The 24,532-nt window shown below is 38.3% G+C and overlaps 1 protein-coding gene across 2 annotated transcripts in view; it reads right to left on the bottom strand.

Moving 5' to 3' along the window:
• The window catches only part of LOC103024481 (A disintegrin and metalloproteinase with thrombospondin motifs 3), a 113,310-nt gene extending 92,647 nt beyond the window's left edge, over positions 1-20,663 (bottom strand). For both annotated transcript variants that reach the window (XM_049464707.1, XM_022669062.2), the window contains exons 1-2: positions 20,359-20,663; positions 12,774-13,165 (exon numbers count right to left, since the gene is read on the bottom strand). In XM_049464707.1, coding sequence (XP_049320664.1) covers positions 12,774-13,165; positions 20,359-20,434 — 468 coding nt within the window. In that variant the 5' untranslated portion in view covers positions 20,435-20,663. The remainder of the gene's footprint in view (positions 1-12,773; positions 13,166-20,358) is intronic.
• Positions 20,664-24,532: the final 3,869 nt, after the last annotated feature.

Raw genomic sequence — 24,532 nt, 5'->3', positions numbered from 1 at the left:
GAGCCTTAATGAGGAAACACGTACAGGCTGTTTATGTTGGGATGATTAGTATCTCATCTGTTGCGCAGTGGGGTACAGTAAATGGTAGGGGTGTGACGAGACACGATATTGGGTTCACGAGAACGAGACGAGACAAGATTTAAAAATAAAATTTTAAAGAAACATCAAAAATGAAAAATGGCTAGGGTTTTATTTGACAAAATCATATAACGCAAACTTAACAGACTGGTTTCTCTCACACATTGATTCTATAAGAAATAAAAATAAGAAGAAAAAATTAAAAAAAATTCTAGGTCTTATATAGTGCAAACAATAAGTGCAAACCACAACCAGACATATTAAGACTATGGTTTGTGTTTTTTCTCCTAAATCTCTTGTAATTAAACTATGCATAACCATAACCAGTCATATTAAGACTATGCTTGAAGTGCAAACAGAGACAGAACATTTTTTTTAAATACAGTACAGAGCTAAGGGATTAGTACACCTGCCTATGAAACAGTCACATGTAGGATTTACTTACAGTATGTACATATGGTTTGTGTCTTGTTGGTCACTCTGTTATCGTTTATTGTTTCCACTGGAGCCAAAATGCAGCCAGACATACAACTTAAAAGTAGCAGAAGCATATTTTATGCAAATGCCCGAATTTTCCTCTTCTGCTGAGAGCTGCTCTCACTGCTTAGCCACCACACACTATCGCTATCGCTACTGGGTTGCCAGATCCCTCTTAAAAAGTCCACACCTAACTGTTTTTTTCCCCACGAGACAGGTTTAAGCCTGACGAGATATATCGTCACGTTTTAATCGTGACGAGATCTTGTGCTACGAAATCTCGTCACACCCCTAGTAAATGGACAAGACTCAGACACACGCAGATGCAGTTTCAGAACTTAATTAAACAAGGGTTGGGCACAGAGAGTAGTCAAATTGAGCAAGGTCAACAGCAGTAAACAGTAGCATGAGGAATTAAACATACCAGAATCGAAATACAGTTCAAAGGTTATACACAGCAAGGCAACATCAGAGGGCAGGCAAAAATCAGGATCGGTGAATACAAAGCCAAGATCAAAATGAGAGAGCCAACACAGGCAAAGGAAAATGCTTTGTACGAGGATAAATTAGTCAATACTTGGTGTGTGTAACAGGTGAAATCAATATTCAGGTGATAGGCTTCCGGATAGTGCCCAGTGTCATGTGATGGCAGAGTGTGGAGTGTGAGTGTGGAAGACACAGGAGCACTCTCAGGGCCAGGCGTGATGCACTGTCTGATATCACAGAACTTCAGAGTTCTCAGATTGGCAGTGCCATTTTTTAAGGCACTTGGGGGCCCCAAGCAAAAAGGACCTTCCCGGGCGGCACCAAGGGACAACAGCAGAAGAACCTACGCCTCGCCTATCCACCAGCCCAATGTCTTCATGAGCCACAGCACAGACACACTGTTTAATTCACACACACTTTTTATCAATGACATTTTTTTTCCAACAGTGAAAATACTGCTTACATATGTGGCATATACTGCACACATAGTAATGTTTACATCTAAATATTTGCAAAAAAAATACACGACCAACCAAATAAATTGCATATTAACCATAAAATCAAAAATACTTCAAGAAATGTGTCAAGTAATTTTGATATTTGGAAGGAATCCATCTTGAAAATACTCAAAGCTAATGTTTTGATTTAGTAAACAGATTTAGTACCTATATCTTAATTTTGCTGATTTAATCACTCTGATGTTTGAGAATAAAAAGCATCAGGGGCGTCTGTTATATGGTGCACGGTATAATTTTTAGTTAATTCTACCCCTCATTTAGCACAGATTATCAAAGTAAATTAGCTAGCATAGAAGAAAAAATGTGCCACATTTTTTAAAACTACAGTTAGAACATTAGACTAATGTAAATTGTGTTGTAATGGGGCCCCAGGCCAGCTTTGGGCCCCCAGGGCAATTGATTGGTTAGCTTGCCTTGTTGCAACAGGCCTGAGTCAAAGTTCTCTTTAGTGACCCAGTTCTACTTTAGACCTGAGGTCCAGCCTCAACATTTTTTTTTAACTGAATGCTATCTGAAGCTCAGAACACTCTCTAGAAATCTCCGTCTTAATTATGATGAAGCTCTGGGAGGATGAGCAGAGGGAGGACTGAAGAGAAGCGCTCTCAATCTCCCACGGCCCACAGGCCGAGACGTGCCCTTGTTGACGTTGGCCCCGGCTCAGCGGAACACATGTCCAGGGAGCGATCTTCACTGTGACAGCTCCGCTTCCTGTCCAGAGACGCCGCCTCATTTTCACATTCTCCCTCACTCTTGACCTAATGGGCCCAGTGGGGACTGCTTGCAGTAAGTGCTTTCAAGCGCTGTGGATTACGGCCAGCCCGCCGGGGGACAGGCTCTTGTCTGCGTCTGAGTGGAGAACAGCCGGGAAGATTTGAAGCCCTGCTCGCTCGGGAGATACTAGTGCTTTATTCTGAGGCAAATCACAGCTGTACAGAGGGCTGTGAAGATGATGGGATGGGTGTTCAAACAGCTTTTAATTGGAGAGCCGTTAGATTTTACTAAAGGGTCCCAATTCCAAAATGTTCGAAAACTGTGAACGTTTGTGAATCCTTTAGAATTGTCTATATTTCTGCATAAATATGAACTGAAACACACGTTTTTTCTTTTCGGACTAAAAGGTGAACCGGATTATAAGATGCACTATCAATAAACGTCTATTTTCTGGTCTATTGTCATATATTAGGCACACCAGATTATTAGGTGTAATATAAGCGACAATAGTAAGGAACAAGGATGTCTCCATGTTTTCCTACTAATTCAACAGGTCTCGCCCCTGAGGGGGCATCTAGGTAGACAAAACTGTAATTCTTTAAAAAAATATATCTTAAATTTTTAAAGCAGCACTAGGTAGGATTTCCTTGATTTTTAATCTTTTTAAAGAAGTAAAATTACAGCTTGAAACTCACTGCAGCGCTGCATTGAGGTGTAATAGGAGTAATAGCTGTGCTCTTGTGTCTCCTCTGAGCTCAAACCAGACTCTGTAAGTTTTCTGAGGCGGCCGCGACCAACGCTCGCGAGAACTGCGACCTGCTTTCCGACCTTTAGTCCTAACAGTTCTACAAGGACTACTGGTTCATTCTTTACAAACTAACATACAGACACTCTGGCAGAAGCTCGAAAGAGACCGAATATGTCTGTGAAAGCCAGAAAGTGAGAAAGTGAAACTAATCTGCCTGAAAACGCCCACGAGCACAAAATCTTAAATCCTACCTAGTGGAGCTTTAAAGTTTTATTCTGCCAAAATTCATTTTTTCATGAATATAAACATATAAAACTGATTTTTAGCCTTCCTTGTCTCCAGTAGCTAATCAAAGAAAATCCTCAAAAAAATGAGCTGATCAGAAAGACGCTGTTCACTTGATTACTTGCTGTTTACTTTGTGTTTTGTGCGTATTCCAGAGCTAACTCTAGAACTCTATTTAATGCTATGGGAACCTATGCTAAGCTAACGTCTTTAAATGTAAATGGAGCCGTGGCTAAGCTAACTCCATTGAATGTAAGGGGAGCTGAGGCTAAGCTAACGACATTGAATGTAATGGGAACCTGAGCTAAGCTAACGCCATTAAATGTAAAGGGAAACTATGCTAAGCGAATTAAATTAACCTTGTAATTCAACGGTAGCTGAGGCTAAGCTAAATCTATTGAATGTAAGCAGACCCTATGCTAAGCTAATGCCATTAAATGTAATGGTAGTTGAGGCTAAGCTAATGCCATTGGATAGAATGGGAACTAAGCTCCGGCTTGAGTCGGGCGTCATCAGTACCATCAGTGTTACTAACCTATACATACTGAAAAAGGTTTTATGTTAACGATATTAACGACTTAAGAAAAAAAACAAAGTTTTAATACAATTAGCACGGTCAACTGTTGGTTGATTGTTGCAGAAGTAACAAATCACTAAAACCAGACACATGCCTTGCAATTACTTTAAAGACAGTGACAAATAAATGTAAAGAATCAAGGGTTAAACTGCAATGACCTGCATCATTCAGACACCATCTTTCATGCTGTTCACATCGCAGTGACTGGCTCACATTTATCATGCATCACTTGCAAATATCAATACAGATACGAGTCCCCCCCCCATTTCTTTCACTGCATTTATGAGTATATATATATCGCTGACCAACATGTGAAGTAGAAAATAATGAATTATAAATAATTCTGCCCTAAACACTATTTCAAGTCATATTATTTACTCAATAAATGATTCACTGTCATAACTATATGGACATGAATGACCTATTATTGATGTATCAATTATCAGAGCACAGCAGCAGGGCAGGAAAAAAAAAGATAACTCAATGCGAGTCCTCCATTATGTAACACAAACACTTTGTAAACAGACACTAGATTACCCCATGGAATATTCTATCCTATTCCAGTTTATGCCTGTATTTATAGAGAGTGTCTATGGACTAATGTTTAAAATCCTAGTGTATAGGAGTGTGTATTGAGGGTGTTTATGAACTAATATCTCTTATTCTAGTGTATAGTAGTATTTATTGATAGTGTTTATGAACTAATATCTCTTATTCTAGTGTATAGTAGTATTTATTGATAGTGTTTATGGACTAATATCTCCTATTTTAGTGTATATAAGTATTTATTCAGGTTATTTATGAGCTAATATCTCCTATTCTAGTGTATTGGAGTGTTTATTGAGGGTGTGTCTGGACTAATATCTCCAATTGTAGTTTATAGGATAGTTTATTAAGGGTTTTTATGGACAAATGTCTCAGATTCTAGTGTATAGGAGTTGTATTGACTTTTTTATGGACAAATGTCTCATATTCTAGTGTAAAGGAGTGTTAATTGAAGATGTTTATGGACTAATACTTCTGATTCTAGTGTACAGGAGTGTTTATTGAGGTTGTTTATGGAATAATCTCCCCTATTCTAGTGTATAGAAGTGTATATTAAGGGTGTTTTTGGGCTAATATCTCCTATTCTAGTGTATAGTAATGTTTATTTAGGTTATTTATGAGCTGATGTGTTTATTGATGGAGTTTATGGACTAATATCTCCTATTCTAGTGTATAGGAGTGTTTATTGAGGTTATTTATGGACGAACATCGTCTATTCTAGAGTATTTGAGTGTGATTATTGATGGTGTTTATGGACACTTCCATTTCAAGTCTATGGGAGTGTTTATTAAGGGTGTTTATGGGCTAATATCTCCTATTCTAGTGTATAGGAGTGTTTATTGAGGATGCTTTATGGACTAACATCTCCTATTGTAGTTTATAGGATAGTTTATTAAGGGTTTTTATGGACAAATGTCTCCTATTCTAGTTTATACGAGTTTTACAGATGTTTTTTATGGACAAATATAGCCTATACTAGTGTATTGGAGTGTTTATTGAGGTTATTTATGGACCAACATTGTCTATTTTAGAGTATTTGAGTGATTATTGAGGGTGTTTATGGGCTAATCTCTCCTATTCTAGTGTATAGAAATGTTTGTTAAGGGAGTCAATGGACTAATATCCCCTTTTCTAGTGTATAGGAGTGTTTATTGAGGGTGTTTATGGACGAATATCTCCTATTCTCTTGTATGAGTGTTTATTGAGGGTGTTTATGGACCAATATCTCTTATTCTAGTGTGTAGAAATGTTTGTTGATGGAGTCAGTGGACTAATATCTTCTAGTCCAGTGTATAGGAGTCAATATTGGGCTAATATCTAATTGCTAAAGGTTTTTTAAAGTATCACTGTGCTACAGCTTGGTTGTGAATGACTGCTCTGAATCACCTGCAGAGCTTTCCCAAATCCTGTTCCTCTCACAGCTCTGAGTGTGTATGACATGATCGTCGTTCTATTTCAGCCCGGGTTTATCCTCTTTGGACGGCAGCTGGCGTGATGAAAGCAGAGTTTATGAGGGACGTGACAGACACTTGGACGAACGCTGTGGACTTCCTGCCAGCGCCCGCCTTTCAGGAAATCTCAAGGTATTTATTACAATATACTGCAACACGCCAAGTCACAGCTATCTACAGTACCAGATGAAAGGCTGGAGTCGCATGACTAAACGTGGGCTGAACTCCATCTTTATGACATTTTGATGATTAAATGTGTGAAAATAGTTAAATATAAAGTGGCGCTGTCACCTGAATGTGAATTAGTTTTTAAATATTTCACTCTGGCAACATTAAAATACTTTAACATTTATACAGGTATGAGATAATTAATAATAATAAAAAGATTATACACATGAATATAAGTATTCAGATGCCTTCACATTACACCTATAGGGGCTTCTCTGCTGCCTTAATCTGAAACCCACAGACAAAAGTTTGCAGTCTGTCCCCCTTTTGCAAGTTCTCTTTTGCTCTGTAACTTTATGTGGTCAGACCCCATGCTCTGTAAATTGACTGTTCTGTAACGTTGCTGTTCTGTAATTTTACAAGGTCAGACACCCCACTCTGTAACTTTACTGTTCTATAACTTTACATGATCAGACACACCGCTCTGCAACTTTACTGTTCTATAACTTTACATGATCAGGAACACCGCTCTGTAACTTTACTGTTCTGTAACTTTACGTGATCTACACCCCGCTCTGTAGTTTTACTGTTATGTAACTTGACGTGACCGGACAACACACTTTGTAACTTTACTGTTCTCTAACCGTATTTGATCGGACACCCCGCTCTGTAACTTAACTGTTCTGTAACTTTACATGATCGGCATCACACTTTGTAATTTTACTCTTCTGTAAATTTACATGATCGCACACACCGCTCTGTAACTTTACTCTTCTGTAACTTTACATGATCGGACACACCGCTCTGTAACTTTACTCTTCTGTAACTTTACGTGATCGCACACACCGCTTTGTAACTTTACTCTTCTGTAAATTTACATGATCGCACACACCGCTCTGTAACTTTACATGATCAGACACACCGCTCTGTAACTTTACTATTCTGTAACTTTACATGATCGGACACACCGCTCTGTAACTTTACTCTTCTGTAACTTTACGTGATCGCACACACCGCTTTGTAACTTTACTCTTCTGTAACTTTACATGATCGGACACCCCGCTCTGTAACTTTACTATTCTGTAGTTTTACATGATCAGACACACCGCTCTGTAACTTTACTCTTCTGTAACTTTACATGATCGGACACACCGCTCTGTAACTTTACTCTTCTGTAACTTTACGTGATTGCACACACCGCTTTGTAACTTTACTCTTCTGTAACTTTACATGATTGGACACACCGCTCTGTAACTTTACATGATCGGACACCCCGCTCTGTAGCTTTACTATTCTGTAGTTTTACATGATCAGACACACCGCTCTGTAACTTTACTCTTCTGTAACTTTACATGATCGGACACACCGCTCTGTAACTTTACTCTTCTGTAACTTTACATGATCGGACACACCGCTCTGTAACTTTACTCTTCTGTAACTTTACGTGATCGCACACACCGCTTTGTAACTTTACTCTTCTGTAACTTTACATGATTGGACACACCGCTCTGTAACTTTACATGATCGGACACCCCGCTCTGTAACTTTACTATTCTGTAGTTTTACATGATCAGACACACCGCTCTGTAACTTTACTCTTCTGTAACTTTACATGATCTGATACCTCGCTCTGTAACTTTACATTACATTACAGTTAGTAGATGCTTTTAATCAAAGCAACTTACAAATAATTATGTATACATTCTGTTCTGTAACTTTACATGATCGGACACTCTGCTCTGTAATTTTACGTGGTGAGAAATCCTGTTTTGTAAGTTCATTTTTAAAGCATTTGTTTTGGTCCAACAATCGTTAAATTGTAACTCAACATAAAAAAAACAACAACTGCCAGATTCACATTGTGTCAAAAAGTGAAAAAAGCACAGCAATGCTATGTTTGTAATACAGATATACTGTATGATTCTAAAGAACCTCTCTTTCAGAAACATGATCCTATAAGGAAATAAAACTGGTTCTACTATGGCTCCACTCAAAGAACCACTTGAAGCCCAGTTATTTGTTACTGAGTGTTTCCATTCCTGCTGTGTTGTGTGTGCTTTAAATAACAATGAAGCTTCAGTACGATCAGTAAGATCTCCCTATCTCCAGCCCGAGCATTAATCCTGAGTGGATCTCGGTTCTGTTCCGCAAGCTGAGGGACTGTCAGAACTGTAGCGGAGGATCTCGGAGGTAACATTTCCGCCAGCCGAGGATAAATCAGTCACTCCTACTGCCACATGGCAGCGAGCACCACAGCCAGGCGGGCGGGCTCTCGCTCCGCCGGCCTCTTTCTGGAGTGAAGGCGGTAACCCGATCTGGACCCGGCTCTCAGACTGCAGCCGGCTCTCCGTCTGTTCCCACTTTAACCCTTACACGCCTGCAGTCATTAATGCTGATCTCCTCAAGTGTAATTACTGCTCAAGTGTAAATACTCAAAGAAGTGTATTGTTCAGTACACATGTAACTGCATTTTCCTCAGATATCTGATTTTGATTTTTTTACATCTGAAAAAGAATAATTGTAGAATTACACAATAAAAAAAAACTTTCCATCAGATGTAGATCATAATAAAACATCTAATCTTTTACTTTCTGACACTGTTTATGCAATGTTTCCACATTTTCCACACACGTTTTCAATCAGCTTAAAAACATCTTCACTGCTCTGACAGCTGTAAGAAATTTGAACCAAACGCCGACATCTCTCCATTTACTCATCTAAACCTTACTTAACTTTCTTTTCAATCAATACCACTCTCCATACCACAATCACAGCAGATTTATGCACAGAAAACAGTGCAGAATGTGAAAATAACAAACATGCATGAATATCTTCTTTCTAACAACTAACCATTCCCCTTCATTGTAGCTTAAAGGTTAAAATTAAACACTAGAATAGAAGATAATAGTCCAAAAACACCATCAATAAACACACCTACACTCTAGAATAAAAAATTAGTCCAAAAATAACCCCAATAAACACCCCTACACTCTAGAATAGGAGATATTAGTCCAAAAATACCCCCTATAACACTCCTATACTCCAGAATAGAAGATATTAGTCCAAAAACACCATCGATAAACACACTTATACTGTAGAATAGGATATATTTGTCCAAAATACCCCAAATAAAAACACACCTACAATCTAGAATAAGAAATTAGTCCAAAACTACCCCCAATAAACACCCCAATACTCTAGAATAGGAGATTAGTCAATAAATACCCCCAATAAACACACCTACACTCTAGAATAAGAAATTAGTCCAAAATACCCCCAATAAAAACACCTACACTCTAGAATAGGAGATAGTAGTCCGAAACTACCCCCAGTAAACACCCCCACACTCTAGAATAGGAGATATTAGTCCAAAAACACCCTCAATAAACAAACCCATACACTAGAATAGGATATATTGGTTCATAAAAAAACCTCAATAAACACTCCTATACACTAGAATAACAGATATTATTTCATAAAGAACCTCATAAACACCCCTACACTCTAGAATAGGAGATATTAGTCCAAAAATACCCCCTATAACACTCCTATACTCCAGAATAGAAGATATTAGTCCAAAAACACCATCGATAAACACACTTATACTGTAGAATAGGATATATTTGTCCAAAATACCCCAAATAAAAACACACCTACAATCTAGAATAAGAAATTAGTCCGAAACTACCCCCAATAAACACCCCAATACTCTAGAATAGGAGATTAGTCAATAAATACCCCCAATAAACACACCTACACTCTAGAATAAGAAATTAGTCCAAAATACCCCCAATAAAAACACCTACACTCTAGAATAGGAGATAGTAGTCCGAAACTACCCCCAGTAAACACCCCCACACTCTAGAATAGGAGATATTAGTCCAAAAACACCCTCAATAAACAAACCCATACACTAGAATAGGATATATTGGTTCATAAAAAAACCTCAATAAACACTCCTATACACTAGAATAACAGATATTATTTCATAAAGAACCTCATAAACATACCTATACTCTAGAATAAGAGATATTAGTATATGAACACCATTAATAAACACTCATATACACTAGAATAGAAGATATTAGTCCAAAAACATCCTCAATAAACACTCCTATACATTGAAATAGGAGATATTTGTTCATAAATACCCTTAATAAACACTCCCATACACTTGAATGGGAGATATTAGTCCATTTAACACCCTCATTAAAAAATCCAATACTATAGGATATGAGATCCATAAACCACAATAAAAAGTCCTATACTTTTGAATAGGAGACATTAGTCCATAAACACCCTACATAAACACTCCTGCACTCACATACATCTGATTAGGAGATATTTATCTATTATACACCTCAATAAACACTTCTATGCACTATAATAAAATATATTAGTCCATAAACACCCTAATAAACACCAGAATAAGAGATGTTAGTCCAAGAACAACCTGAATACACACTCCTTTAAACAAGAAAGGGAGATATTAGTCCATACAGATATTATAGCCAACAGACTGCCTCAGTAAATATTAAGTCCTGGCCCTTTAAAAGCTCAGGGTCACAGACGCTGATAATGATTCATAATTAGGGCTGAAAGGCGACATCTCAGGGTTAAAGCTTGTGTCAGAGGAGGAGAGTAAAGGGCATAAAACAGCGTTTTTACAGCCCCTGCAGAAACACACGCAGCATCATCTCGCCCCACCGCTGCCATGACTGCGCCATTGTCCCCGCGGCCCAAGCCGAGATGGCCCAGGAGAGTAATCGATGTCTCTTTAATGAATGATGCCTTTGTGTGTGCGTACGTGTTCGCTGAACAGTGCGGCTTTATGCAGCCCGGTGCGGAAATCTCGATTGCTGATGAACGCCCTGAATTTCTCTTTAGAGTAAAAAGCTATTTTTTCTCCATCAGAATAAAAGCCCTGCAGTGTTCTGTCCTCCATCCTCACCTTCAACGATTAAACGCTCTGAAATCAAACAGCACTGCTTTATGAAGTGTCTTTCATTGTGATTCCATAAAACAGGCTTAAAGAAAACAGGCTCTGATCATTTAAATCACTTCAGGAGCTGGTCTGAGACACATTTAAAACCAATACAATTCCAATCAATTAAACCACTTCATGAGGTGGTCTGAGACGCATTTTAAAAAGAGATACAAATACAGTTGTTTAAACAACTTTAGTATGTGGTCTGAGGCACATTTAAAAACAGATACTGAGCCAGTCAATTAAACCAGTTCAGGAAGTGGTGCATTTAAAAACAGATATGAATCCAATCACTCAAACCAATTCAGATTGGTCTAAGACACATTTAAACCAGATACAAATCCTATTCATCAAACCATTTCAGGAGGAGGTTTGAGACACATTTAAACCCGATACAAATTCAATTCATTAAACCTCTTCAGGTGGAGGTCTGAGGCACATTTAAAAACAGATACGAATCCAATCACTCTAACTAATTCAGGAGGTGGTCTGGAATGGTCAATGAAAACAGATACAAATCCATTTGTTCAAACCACTTCAGGAGGTGGTCTGAGATAAATTTAAACCAGATCCAAATCCAATCACTTAAACCCCTTCAGGAGGTGGTCTGAGACACATTTCAAAAAGAGATACAAATCCAATTGATCTGAGATGCATATAAACCATATACAAATCCAATCAATTAAACCACTTCAGGAAGTGTTCTGAGACACATTTGAACCAGATACAAATCCAATTAAAAAAAAACAACACTTCAGGAGGTGGTCTGTGACGCATTTAAAAACAGTTACTAATTCCATTACTAAAAACATTTCAGGAGGTGGTCTGAGACAGATACAAGTTAGGGCTGCAAAATACTGAAAAAAAATTACATAACAAATGTAACTTTTTTCGACTACATATATCGCAATATTAAACAATGCAGGGCCGATGACTTCACCAGCGTTTCCCCCACCAGTGCACTGTCTCGAGTCCAGACCGTTCAAGAGCTGAGTCAGTGCCAAGCTCTCAAAACCAGAAGATAACAGCAAAACAACAGTAATCGTCCCTTTAATCAGGTATTTAAATGGCTTTTTAAAAGCTAAATAAGATGCGTTTTCTGGGAAATATCTGCACAAAACTGTGCTGGACTGAGGAGCACAGCTTTCAACACATGCGTTTACAAGCACGTGCCAACTCCCCCGCCCCCACCCCCACCACCACCCCGCCCCCCTCGCGGTCCCCCTCACGGTCCCCCTCACGCTTCTCAGGCAGCAGCAGCCCGTCACTCACACAGACACAGAGACAGCGCTGTGCATCTACTTCTTGTGAAGAATCTAAGCATTGCAACATAACTTGTTTGATTCAATTGCCTTAAGTGACATAGCACGTTCTGTGGCTGCAACATTGTGACGTTTCTTCAGAAGAGCAGACTGCGTCTTTGCACACACACACTTGCAGACCATTGGGTAATTCAAATCACAGCTCTTGCAATTGAAATTAGTGTCCATTCCAATCACGATTTCAATTAAAATCGTTCAGCAGCATGATTTTTGTTCTACTCCAAAAACAGCTTTGGTTTTTTAGCCAATCGACACAAAGAAGAACTTTATTTTTCTATTCCCTTGCATTAAGTTGGTCAACTCCCACATCTCCACAGAGCAATTTATCATCAACATCATCATTATTATTATTAGCAGCAGCAGCAAGAGCAAAGCATTATAAGTTCTGCATCAGCATCACTCAGCATTACTTCACTTACCAGTCCGTCACAGTTGCTGATGGCCACCGATGCGTCCGGCATGTCGGTCACGTCTCCAGTGAACACACAGTCTCCACGGATACGCATCCTGGCCTTCTCCTCGAAGTCCTCGTGCCACTCCAGGTGGGCTCCGGGGGCTACAAGTCTGCTGTTGGCCTTTAGCCGCAGGTGCAGCTCCTTTCCGAACACGGTGACGTTAAAGAACACCTGCTGGCCGTCCCACTCGCTCTGCCGCTCGCTCTCGGGGACGCTGCGGGTCACCCGTCTGTGTTTTCCTGACGCAGCGTCAGCGCCGGCGGCCGAGAGGACGTGGGAGACATAGTGTCCACGAGAGTCTGTGCTGAACGGAACGATCAGGCCGTATTCGCTCAGCTTCCCTGAGAGATCTGCAGCTGGACAGAAACAGGACAAGCGTCAAGTCAGAGACAAAAGTATTAGGACACCTGCTCATTCATTGATTATTTATAAAATCAAGGGTAACTTTCTATACTTTCCAGAAAGCACTAGATTTTGGACAAAGCAGCACTAGTAGGGTCAGGATACTGGATGATGACCCAACCCACCTTATCATATCAAACCCTTATCCCAAAAGTACTGGATGGAGCTCCATCATTCCAAAGTAGGGGTGGGCGGTACGGCCCTAAAACAGTATCACAATATTTCATGGTATATTCGCAATAATGATACTCTGACTCTGATAACAATTAATTAGAAAAAATAATTTAAGAATACACTATCCAACAAAATGAAAATTACATGTTATTATTGCATACAATATTATATGGCAACCCCCTAACTGAGATATAAAATCTCAGAATTTTATCAGATTTGTAGCAGAAGCCAATGATGCAGAATATCATGATACTAATAATGCACTATAAAATATCTTCATATATCCAGGACTGAAGTAAGATAACTGATACTGGACAGATATAATCTGTCTCTAGTAGGGGTGGGCGATATGGCCCTAATATAATATCATGATAATTCATGGTATTTTAGTGATAACGATACTCTTGGCGATATGACATAACTAAATAAAAAAGAAAATTCAAGAATAAATACACTACTGCAACAAAATGAAAATTACATTATATTATTGAATACAATATGACACCCCTAACTGAGATATTAAAAAAACAGCAGAAGTCAATAATCCAAAATGTCATGATACTAATAATGCACTCCCAATATCTCCATATATCCAGGATTAAAGTAAATTAAATGATACTGAACAGATATAATCTGTCTTTAGTAGCTTTATAATAGGAAATGAGAACAGTGTGAATTTTTCTTTTGCTAAAAACGACAAAAAAGCAGTACCCTGATGTGATAATTAGGGATGGGTAAAATTGGACAATATTTCAGGGTATAATAGTGTTCACAACTTTTAAAAACGTTGGCGATGTTATTGCATACAATATGATATGGCACACCCCTAGTCTCTAGTAGATATTTAATGGGAAATGAGAAGAGTGTGAATTTTTCTTTTGCTAAAAAAAACAGTAAAAAAAAAAAAAAAAAAAAACAAAATAAAGCGCTGCCACTATAAGCGGGAGGTCGCAGGTTCGAACTCCCTCGCATGCGCTCAGAGGGAGCAAAATTGGCCCTGCTCCCTCCGGCTGGGTAGATGGCGCTCTCTCCCCACATCACTCCTAGGGTGATGTCCACAGCACAGGGCGTCTGTGAGCTGATGTATCAGAACCGAGTCGCTGCGCTTTCCTCCGAGCGCGCTGTGACGCTACTCAGTAATGCTGTATCAGCAGCAGCTCGAAAATAAGTGGTGGCGGGCTTCACATGCATCAGAGGAGGCATGTGTTAGTCTTCACCCTCCTGGTGTGTTGGGGCATTACTAGTGATAGGGGGAGTCCTAGTGAGTGGGTTGGGTAATTGGCCGTGTAAATTGGGAAGAAAATGGGAAAAATTATAAATAAAATTATACAATTTTTTTTAAACTACAATGGACATTGTTATCCCATAATGCAAAATGGAAAGGGAGGAGCTACTCATGTCTGGAACAATTATTTTAAAAAATGGCATTTTTTCTAATACAATTCTATGATTGATCCTGTTAGAAAAACAAGCTTAAGCTTTGCACTATGTTTAGGTCTATTTTAGCCGTTATACTGTTTCCTGATAAATCTATCATCAAACTATGCCAACTATTTCAAGTAGTAGTGCCCCCTGCTGGAATGCCATATACACACTACACATTTTATAATATCAAGAGTTGATTTTGCATTCTGGTGCACACTGATGGAGACAAGACACCAAAACCTACATGTTCACAAATATCCGGATACATATGAACAACTGAGTCAATTGGTAAATTAATTATACTCAGCAAATGCAAAAAGCATATCTTAAAAAGAGGTTAATTATTGAGCAAATTATCATTAATAAGTTATGCAAGAGTCATTAAATAAACAGCTGCAGACACAAGGTGAATAATTGCTTAAAGTGGCAAATGTATTAAATTCAGGTCTCAATCTTAATTAATCTTAATTAATGTGTTCTGAATTTAACAACCAAATTAAATAATAAATGCATCCTAAGCTCAATCATCAGTTCGGCCCCCTGATGGAATACATTACACACTAAAAGCAATGCAAATAGTGCAGAAGGTAACTACTATCATGCCCCATGATTTTTTTTGTCATGTCCTATGAAACTAAAGAATCAAATCACCACCCACTGCACTGTCCACTGTGTCCATTTTCGGCACACACGGGACAATGGTAGGGCTGGGCGATATATCGAGATTTAAAAAATATCGATATAATGTCATATGCCATATAAGACAAGACAATATCGTTTATATCGATATAGACTACGCTGCATTACAGTGAGTCCCGCCAGTTCTTCCGCTGTGTCTCTGAACAGCTTCACCTAGCCCTGCCTCCCTCTCTTATTAAACTCACTAAACCCCTCCCCCCCATTCCAATATAAAATGTAGCCTTGTCTCAAAAGTAACTTTTTGATATTACCTTATGGGATGAAAAAAACTGAGATATATATCGTATATCGCAATTCAGAAAAATATATCGAGATATAGTTAATGGAATGTCTTCGCTCAAACTACCACAATTCATTTGGCCTTGCTACGAGCACAGGTGAGCAGTGTTCAGTAAACCTCATTCACAAGATAACACCTCAACACTTATACAGACTGGCACATCAGATATACAGCAAGCATGATTATTGCAATTTTCAGTTCAAACCACACAGAAAACGTACTGCTCAGTTCTGGCAATGGTGTGTTTGTCATCAACTCAGTAAGTTGCCTTTTCAGATGTGATGCCAAATTCTGCCTCCCTGCCAGAATCGGACTCCCGCAACAGATCCCCCCAAGATTTCTTTAATTCTGTTTATAAATGAGGGTTAATCTACAGTTACAGTAGATACAGGAATCACCAGTGTAATCTGTACCTGCATACTGAGAGGAGTCTGATTTCAGCACAACACCAGTTCTTCTTCTTCTTCTTCTTCTTCTTCTTCTATTGTTTAATGGATGATGACAGCCTGCCTCAACTTCCTTCAATTGGTCTAAAAATCAAAACCATCTAAAAGTGTTTTCAAACTGCAGACAAACCAAATCGTGGTTCAGATGTTTTGAACAGAAACCACCTCTTTTGATTGGACCAAACTTTGGTCCATTGGTCTGGACCTTTGTTAGCGGCAGATTTTCATCTGCTATTTTGGTTTGGACCAAACTGAAGAATCTGAAGGTCCAGACCAAAAAAATGTAGGTGTGAAAAGCCTTAGAGTGTAGTTCTTTGATAAGAATTTTTTGTGGACGATATATTTTTCAAGAACTTATTTCAATACACGATATTTTTGTAATTTTAGGACTATTAAACGGCACTGACATAATGATAAGAAAATAACATTAAAATAGTAATTATACACTTTTTAATGCAAACATTTAAATAATCATTTATTATAATTAGTTTGGGAATTATATACATATTTCTTTACCTACTTTAGTCCACACTGTGTGTCATCGCCTACAAGGTGATGACAGAACAGGCTCCTTCCTACCTGCACTCGCTCCTGAAGGCTTACGCTACCTCCCGGCCGCTGCGCTCTTCCAATGAACGTCACCTCGCTTTGCCAAACATTCACACAAAGCAATCCAGACTGTTCTCATACAGAGTTCCCCAATGGTGGAACAAACTACCTTCCACTACCAGATCAGGAGAATCTCTCAATATCTTTAATAAACTCCTGAAGACAGAGCTCTTCAAAGAGCACTTACTCTCTTAACACCTCTAACACACTAACTACTTCTAACCTCATTTCCTTCTTCCCCTCCTTCACTCCTCTATCCTATTATTCCCCTTTGTCCTCCTTTTATCCCTATCCAAAGATGTTTTACCTTTAAACTTATTTTACATTGTACTTGACTATTGTAAGTCGCTTTGGACAAAAGCGTCTGCCAAATGTAATGTAATGTAATGTAATGTAATGTTATGGAGTCACAGTTATTGAAGCATGGCTGGCTAAAATACTGTTCATGTGTCAATCAAGTGTGAACAAATAACAAATAAACACAATAGACGATATCACGAATTTATTAAAAATTGTTGAGGTCATGTTAATTTATTGTACGATAAATCGATATTGCAATTATTGTGACAGGCCTAGCATCCAGTGTAACAGCTGGAGCAAAACATTCCCAACATCCACACACACACACACACACACACACACACACACACACACACACACACACACACACACACACTTCAGGTAACAAAGTTTATTCTAAGGTTAATAGCAGAGTTCACTAAATGAGTGCATCCTCCAAAATGTATATTTAATAGCTTTTAATAGTGTTTTTTTACTCACTTTTTTCTCTCTCACAATGTTAATCCTTTACAGCTTCAAAAACATTTATTATGCAAATTAGGTGATGACGTCATTTAGCGACTTCTAGTGCCTTTTAGGAGATTTTAGTAGGGGAAAAAATAGATTTAAATCGAAAATCAATTTTTTTTTTTTTTTTTTTTTTTTTTTTAAATCGATTTTTTTTTTGGGGGGGGGCCATATCGCCCAGCTCTACCTTGTTGTATTATACATATAGTGTCTCCCATTCTTTTATATTATATATCTATTTTCTATATTTGCTGTAATTTTTGGGAAGGAGAGTAACATCATTTCAATTCACCGTATGTCCTGTACATATGCAGTATTGACATTAAAATACTTAACTTGATTTGACTTTAAGAAAAGTTGCGGTTAGTTAATAATAGCTTAGTTAGTTAACAATACTATGTGGATAGTTAAGTAATAGTTGAGCTAAACGTAATAAATCATAAGTTGAGTTAATAAACTGAAAATAGCTTAGTTAATAACATTCTCAGCAAGAATGTTAAGGTAGTAAACAATATGTGTGGTTAGTTGAATAAGATAATTTGCTAATGGGTGACGATAGACTGCCTCAACTTCCTGTAATTGGTCAGAAAGTCAAAACCATCTAAAAGTGTTTTTACACTGCAGACAAACCAAATGATGGCTCGGTTGTTTTAAACCAAGACCACAAGGTTTGGTCCATTGGTCTGGACCTTTGTTCAGGAAAGCTTTTTAACCTGCTATTTTGGTTTGGACCTAAAGAAAAAATCTCAAAAATCCAACCCCAAAACGTAGATGTGAAAGTCTTAGAGTGCATTTATTTACAGAGATATTCAGATGCCCCATCCTAAACTGTTACTTTATACAAAATGAACATAACTTTAGTTGTGATCAATTGAGTTAGTAAACGATGCAAAAAAGTATGCGGTGCAGGAGCACCTGGTTCTGTAACAGTTTTTTCCCCCAAGCCATTAGACTGTTGAACTCCTAACACTTAGGTCAATTTAAGAAAGCTCTGAGCCATATGCCAAACCTAGTACCAGTTATTTACTTTTACATATAAAACAAAATCACTTTATTTATAGATATTTATACTAACTTTTTGCATTTACTTACATACTTACATAACACATTGATATGTGTATGTATGTGTATGTGTATGTATGTATGCACATGTACATGTGAATATATATATATATATTTTTTTTTTTTCTGTATTTTGCAGGTGAGTCAATGCAACGAAATTTCGCTCTGCGTACATGTGTTAAGAATGACAATAAAGGCAGTCTACGTCTAAGTCTAAGTACTTAGTTGACTAAGTTAACATAACTTTAGTTGTGATCAGTTGAGTTAGTAAACAAAAGTTGTGAATAGCTGGCTAAGCTAATGTTACTTTAGCTGTGATTGTTGCAGCCAATCACTGCAATGTGAGCAAAAAGTGCATTTTAAGATTTTATCTGCATTAATTAATATTTATTTATTAATAATAGAGCATCCTGGGTTCGCCAGTAAAGTTTATTGACAGAAGATTTTTGAAGAAGTTTGCATAGTTGAGAAAAGTTGCAAAGCTATTCCTTTGTGATTAGTTAAGTTAGCTTACCATACTGTCAATTAGATAATTCATATAACTATACCTTTGGTTAGTTGAGTTATCAAACCAAAATTTGTTAGTTAACAGTAGGTTTGTTAGGTTGAGTTAGTTAGAAAAGTGGTGATTAGTTGAGTAAGCTGAAGACTAGTTCTGTTAGCCAACGACTTATCAGCGAGTTTAGGTAGTTGGAAAATGTTTGATAAGTTTAATTAGATGAGCAACTGTGGTCTATAATCAGTTGAGTTAGTAAACAAAAGTTGTGAATAGCTGACTAACATAACATTACTTTACCTGTGATCTGTTGCAGCTGATCAATGCATTGTGAGCAAAGAGTGCATCTTAAGATTTTACATCTGCATTGATTAATAAAGATTAATTAATTAAACATTATTAACGAAACACCAGTCAAGTTCACTGACAGAAGAATAGTTTGCATAGTTGAGAAAAGTTGCAAAGCTATTACTTTGTGATTAGTTGAGTTAGCTTAGTTGAGTAAAATAAAGACTAGTTCAGTAACAACTCAGCGAGTTCAGGTAGTTTGGAAATGTTTGATTCGTTTTGTTAGTTGAGCAACTTAACTTTAGTTGTAATCAATTGAGTTAGTAAAGAAAAGTTGAGAAAAGTTGAGAATAGTTGAGTTAGTTAACAGATGATTAGTTCAGTAAAAGCTTTAGTTGGATGAGTTTATGTAGTAAAGCCAGCTGAGTCTAATCAATGCGTTGTGTTTACATAATACAACAAGTGCATATTGAGAATTCATATCAGCATTTAGAAATAAAGAATTATCAATTAATTAATCAATTAATTGAAAAGCATCCATCTTCAGTTGAGTTCACTGGTGACCAAAGTGGCAAAAGTGAATCTGAGCTCCTGAACAGCAGCTGAACAGTTGAGTTTAATGAGTGAAGAAGCTCTGATATGAGCAGCTGTAGTAAGAATTGAGCCCATCCTCTCCAGCTGCTGCTGCGGGATGAGTTGTCCGGTCTGGAGTCTGGTTCTCTAACTGGTTCTGTACTGGTAAATTTGGAGTCTTGTAAAGTTCCTCAGCAGCTCTCCAGTGCGCGCGCGCGTGTGTGTGTGTGTGTGTCTGTGTATCCAGAGGTCTTTCCTTCAACTGCTCTGGGTTTTCTTTTTACCTACCGTGTGTGTGAGGCTCGTGCCCGCGGGGCAGCAGCGCGCTGAGGGTGCAGTAGAGCAGGAGGCGCGCGGGCTCCATGGTTCTCCTGAACTTCCAGAACTTTTCCAGCCGCTGTGAACTTCCCTCTCCGTCAGCGCGAGCCTGCACAGCTCCCCGCGGCCCCGGATCATGGGGAAAGCTGGCGCGTGCGTGTGTGTGTGCGAGGAGAGCAGCACAGACGCTGCATTGCTCACACGCGCGCGCTCACTCACTCACACAAACTCTCTCTCACATACACACACACACACGCCGCTACTGCTGCGGCCTGGACCAGAGCTGGGGGGTGGTGGTGGTACAGTGAGAGGGAGGCAGGGGGCGCTGCTGAGCCCCTCCTCCTTTCCCCCCGGCTCCAACAACGTGGCTTTAATCAGCCGCAGCTGAAAGAGTTAAAGGAAAATTGCCCCAGAGGTACAGCGTGTTTGCGCGTGCGCACTGTTAACATACAGGAGACTGTTATTTAGGATAAAACAGCGACAATACTTACAATATCTAAAGTTATAATAATAATTAATAACTTTAAATACTCTAGTTAATTAATTTATTCAGCACAGGTCTGCGTGTGTACATATCTAGAATATTTAAGGCTTAAATGATAAAGATTGTTGTATAAAAAATAAAATAACTACTACAACTACTGGCACTACTACTACTGTTTATTATAATAATAATAATAATAATAATCATAATAAACATAATAATAAAAACATTAATAAAAGTACCACTACTGCTACTACTACTTATTAAAAATTAAAAAAAAATAATAATAATAAAACAACATTACTAGAAGTACTACTACCAATAAAAAAAATTGTATTATTATTATTATTATTATTATTATTATTATTATTATTATTATTATTATTATTATTATTATTATTATCGTCTGCCCACTGGTGTTCAGTGCCCTATAAAAAAAACAACCAATTATATTTAATTTCTTAACAGTAGTAAGTGTATTCATAAATACAACACTGTATTTTTATATAAGTTTTAATTTTGATACAAGTTCATTAATGAGGCCACATACAGTAAACTGAACCAGCAGTACAGCGACCCCTGCAGTTCATCTCTCTACACTCACTGGCCACTTTATCAGAAACCCCTACCAACCCTGTGCTTCCACCCACTGGCCCCTTTTTTAGAAAACTGTACCCACTTCGTGCTTCCTGTCACTTGGTCACTTTATTAGACACACCTCGTATACCTACTTTGTGCTTCCACTCACTTTCCACTTTATTAGTGACCCCATTTGTGCCTTGTGCTTCCACTCACTGGCCACTTTATCAGAAACCCCTACCAACCCTGTGCTTCTACTCACTGGCCACTTTATCAGAAACCCCTACCAACCCCATGCTTCCACTCACTGGCCACTTTATTAGAAACACCTTGTATACCTACTTTTATTAGTGACCTCATTTGTGCCTTGTGCTTCCACTCACTGATCACGTTATCAGAAATCTAAGTGATTAAGTGGTCCAGCAGACGACTATGATCACTATAATCTGAGGATTGGTGAATCAAATCCTGGTTCCTGCTGCTTTGCCATCAGCAGCCAGAGTCAGAGAGCGCACAATTGGCCATGCTCTTTTTGGGTGGGTAGGTGGCGCTCTATACCCTCATCACTCTCACTGTGATGTAGGTCAGCGCAGGCATCTGTTAGCTGATGTATCAGAGCTGGGGATGCGGTATTTTCTTCAGAGCTGATTAATAATCCTGGAGTCCTTACTGTCCTTACTGTTTCTGGGTCGTTGCTATTGAACATGGATTGCGTAATTGACCTTCTACTTCGAGCAGACAATGGGGTAACATTCTCCGCAAGAGAGAGTTTTGCAATAAAGTGGCCACTTTATTCTGCTGTTCATGCTTCATGCCTCCAGTTTCATCTGAACACAGCTTGATCTTATCGAGTGTCTCTGCTGGAACACTGAAGGATAATCTGTGGCATTTAAAGGCCGTGATAAGTCTACTGTCTGTGTTTAGAAGTGAATCTGGGTCAGTTTACCTCTGAACTGTGATTTATCCTCATTTCCTGGGTGAGTCAGACGTCTTCGGACGGTGGGCTGAGTGGATGTGTGGATGTTTGGGAGGATAAATCAGCTGCTGCCATCTGCAGAGAGTGATCCGCGGGGGGGGGGGGGGGGGGGCTAGCTTGGATTAGTGGAGGGAAGCTCTGAGCTAATGTCTCACTCTCCAGGAGACAGATGACTAACAACACCTCCTGCCCATCTGACTCTCCAGCATGAATGCCACACAGCTATACATTTAGACAGCCCAATGTAGAATCTTCCAAGAAGAAGCTTGACCTGAGAAACTGCTGCTTGGAGCTCCTCCCCTTTCATGACCTGGAAAAACATTCAGCTCCAAGCCTAGACCATGATACTCCCACCACCATGCTTTACAGATTAAATAAATTCAGTGCTTTAGATATTGGACAGCTCCTATACCTCCACTGCTGTTAAATAAATCTAATGTTCAACTAAAGGAATATAAAAGGAATAATCTATGTATTACAAAATAGGAAAGAGGGTCTAGAACAGACCCATGAGGAATGAGGGAATCTTGTTAAAGTTGAGGGTCACATTCATTCCAGTCAATCAGCAGATTCTTCGGAACAAGAATCAGGTTTTTAATCACAGTTTTAATGCATCTTGGCATGTTCCCCTCCACCAGTCTTACACACTGCTTTTGAATAACTTTATGCCTTTACTCTTGGTGCAAAAATTCAAGCAGTTCAGCTTGGTTTGATGGCTTGTGATCACCCATCTATCTCTTGAATATATTCCAGAGATTTTCAATTTGGTAAAATTAAAGAAAATCATAATTTTAAGTGCTCTCTTTTTTTTCCAGAGCAGAGTTTCCAGCAGCTAAAATTGCTGATTCAAACAACCAATGATTTATAAAGATTTATATGTCATGTAAATTATCTTTTTCATACTGCACTCTAGGGTGCTATACTGTTTTACATGTTTATATTTATATAATGCATTATAAAGCAGCTCTGGTCCTCCACACTAATGGTGGATTCATTAAAGCTGATGGTTTAAAAAATAATGCATTTTATCTGATGATGCATTTCTCAGAAAAAGCAAACTCAGGTTTGCTTTTTCTAGCTTTGAGAACAAAAGAGAGAGAGAGAGAGAGAAAGAGAGAGTTCATCTCTTCTATTAGCAGTAATCAATAGGGCGGGTCCGGACAGCTGCATTAGCGAAGCTCCACTCTCCAGGAAAATAGATTAAAACCAAAGTCCTAATTACAGCTTTGCAGAGAAACGCTGGACACACTGGCAATGTTTTCTGCCTAAAACCTTACAACATGTAAATTATGGTCATGCTGATTTGTGTTTTGGCAGCTAAAACAGCAGCAATTTGCACTATTAGTTATTGTTCAGTGTCCATAAAATAAATACACCCATTTAAAATCATTGTACTCGTCCAGCACATCCTAAATAACCTCAAATAAAGGCATTAATCACTCTCTTTTTCCATAGACAGCTGTACACTCTTGAAAATAAAGGTGCTTGGACAAACAAAGGCTTTTTGGAAGAATGCCATGAAAGAAGCAGTTTAAGTTTGATAAAGAGACACTTTTTGTAAAGGAGATAACAAAAAAAAAACATTTGAAGGTTTAAAGAAGGCAGCATAAAGATTCTTCACTAATTGAAAGGTTCTTCACACCCACGGCTCTCACAACCTCACAACCTCAAATCAGAGAAAAGTGGGGACTGAATGGGAAATGAATACAAAAAAAAAATGTTTCTTACATTTCCTTGAACTTGTGTTTAATTGCAGACAGTATGAACCCAATATATTTTATGCTTCATCTGCTCAAATTCGTTCCATTTATTAATACAGTATACAGGTGCATTTAAAAAAAATTAAATATCATTGAAACGTTACTTTATTTCGGTAATTTAGTTCAAAATGTAAAACTCATATTATATAAATGTATTACACACAAAGTGATTTCTTTTATTGTTGATGATTATGTCTTACAGCCAATAAAAGTGTCTCAGTGGTGTTTGTGAATGTTATTCTACATTTTCTTTCTTTGAGGAACATTGATGAGATTCTCTTTTCACCCTAACAGACTGTTTTTCTTAATATCTAGCCATAAATAGCTTCATCCCAACTTTTTTCG

This window comes from Astyanax mexicanus, chromosome 15 (genome assembly GCF_023375975.1).
Source record: "Astyanax mexicanus isolate ESR-SI-001 chromosome 15, AstMex3_surface, whole genome shotgun sequence".
Classification (NCBI taxonomy): Eukaryota; Metazoa; Chordata; class Actinopteri; order Characiformes; family Acestrorhamphidae; genus Astyanax; species Astyanax mexicanus.
Note: the sequence above shows the minus strand (reverse complement) of the source record. Positions and strands in the feature narration are given on the sequence as shown.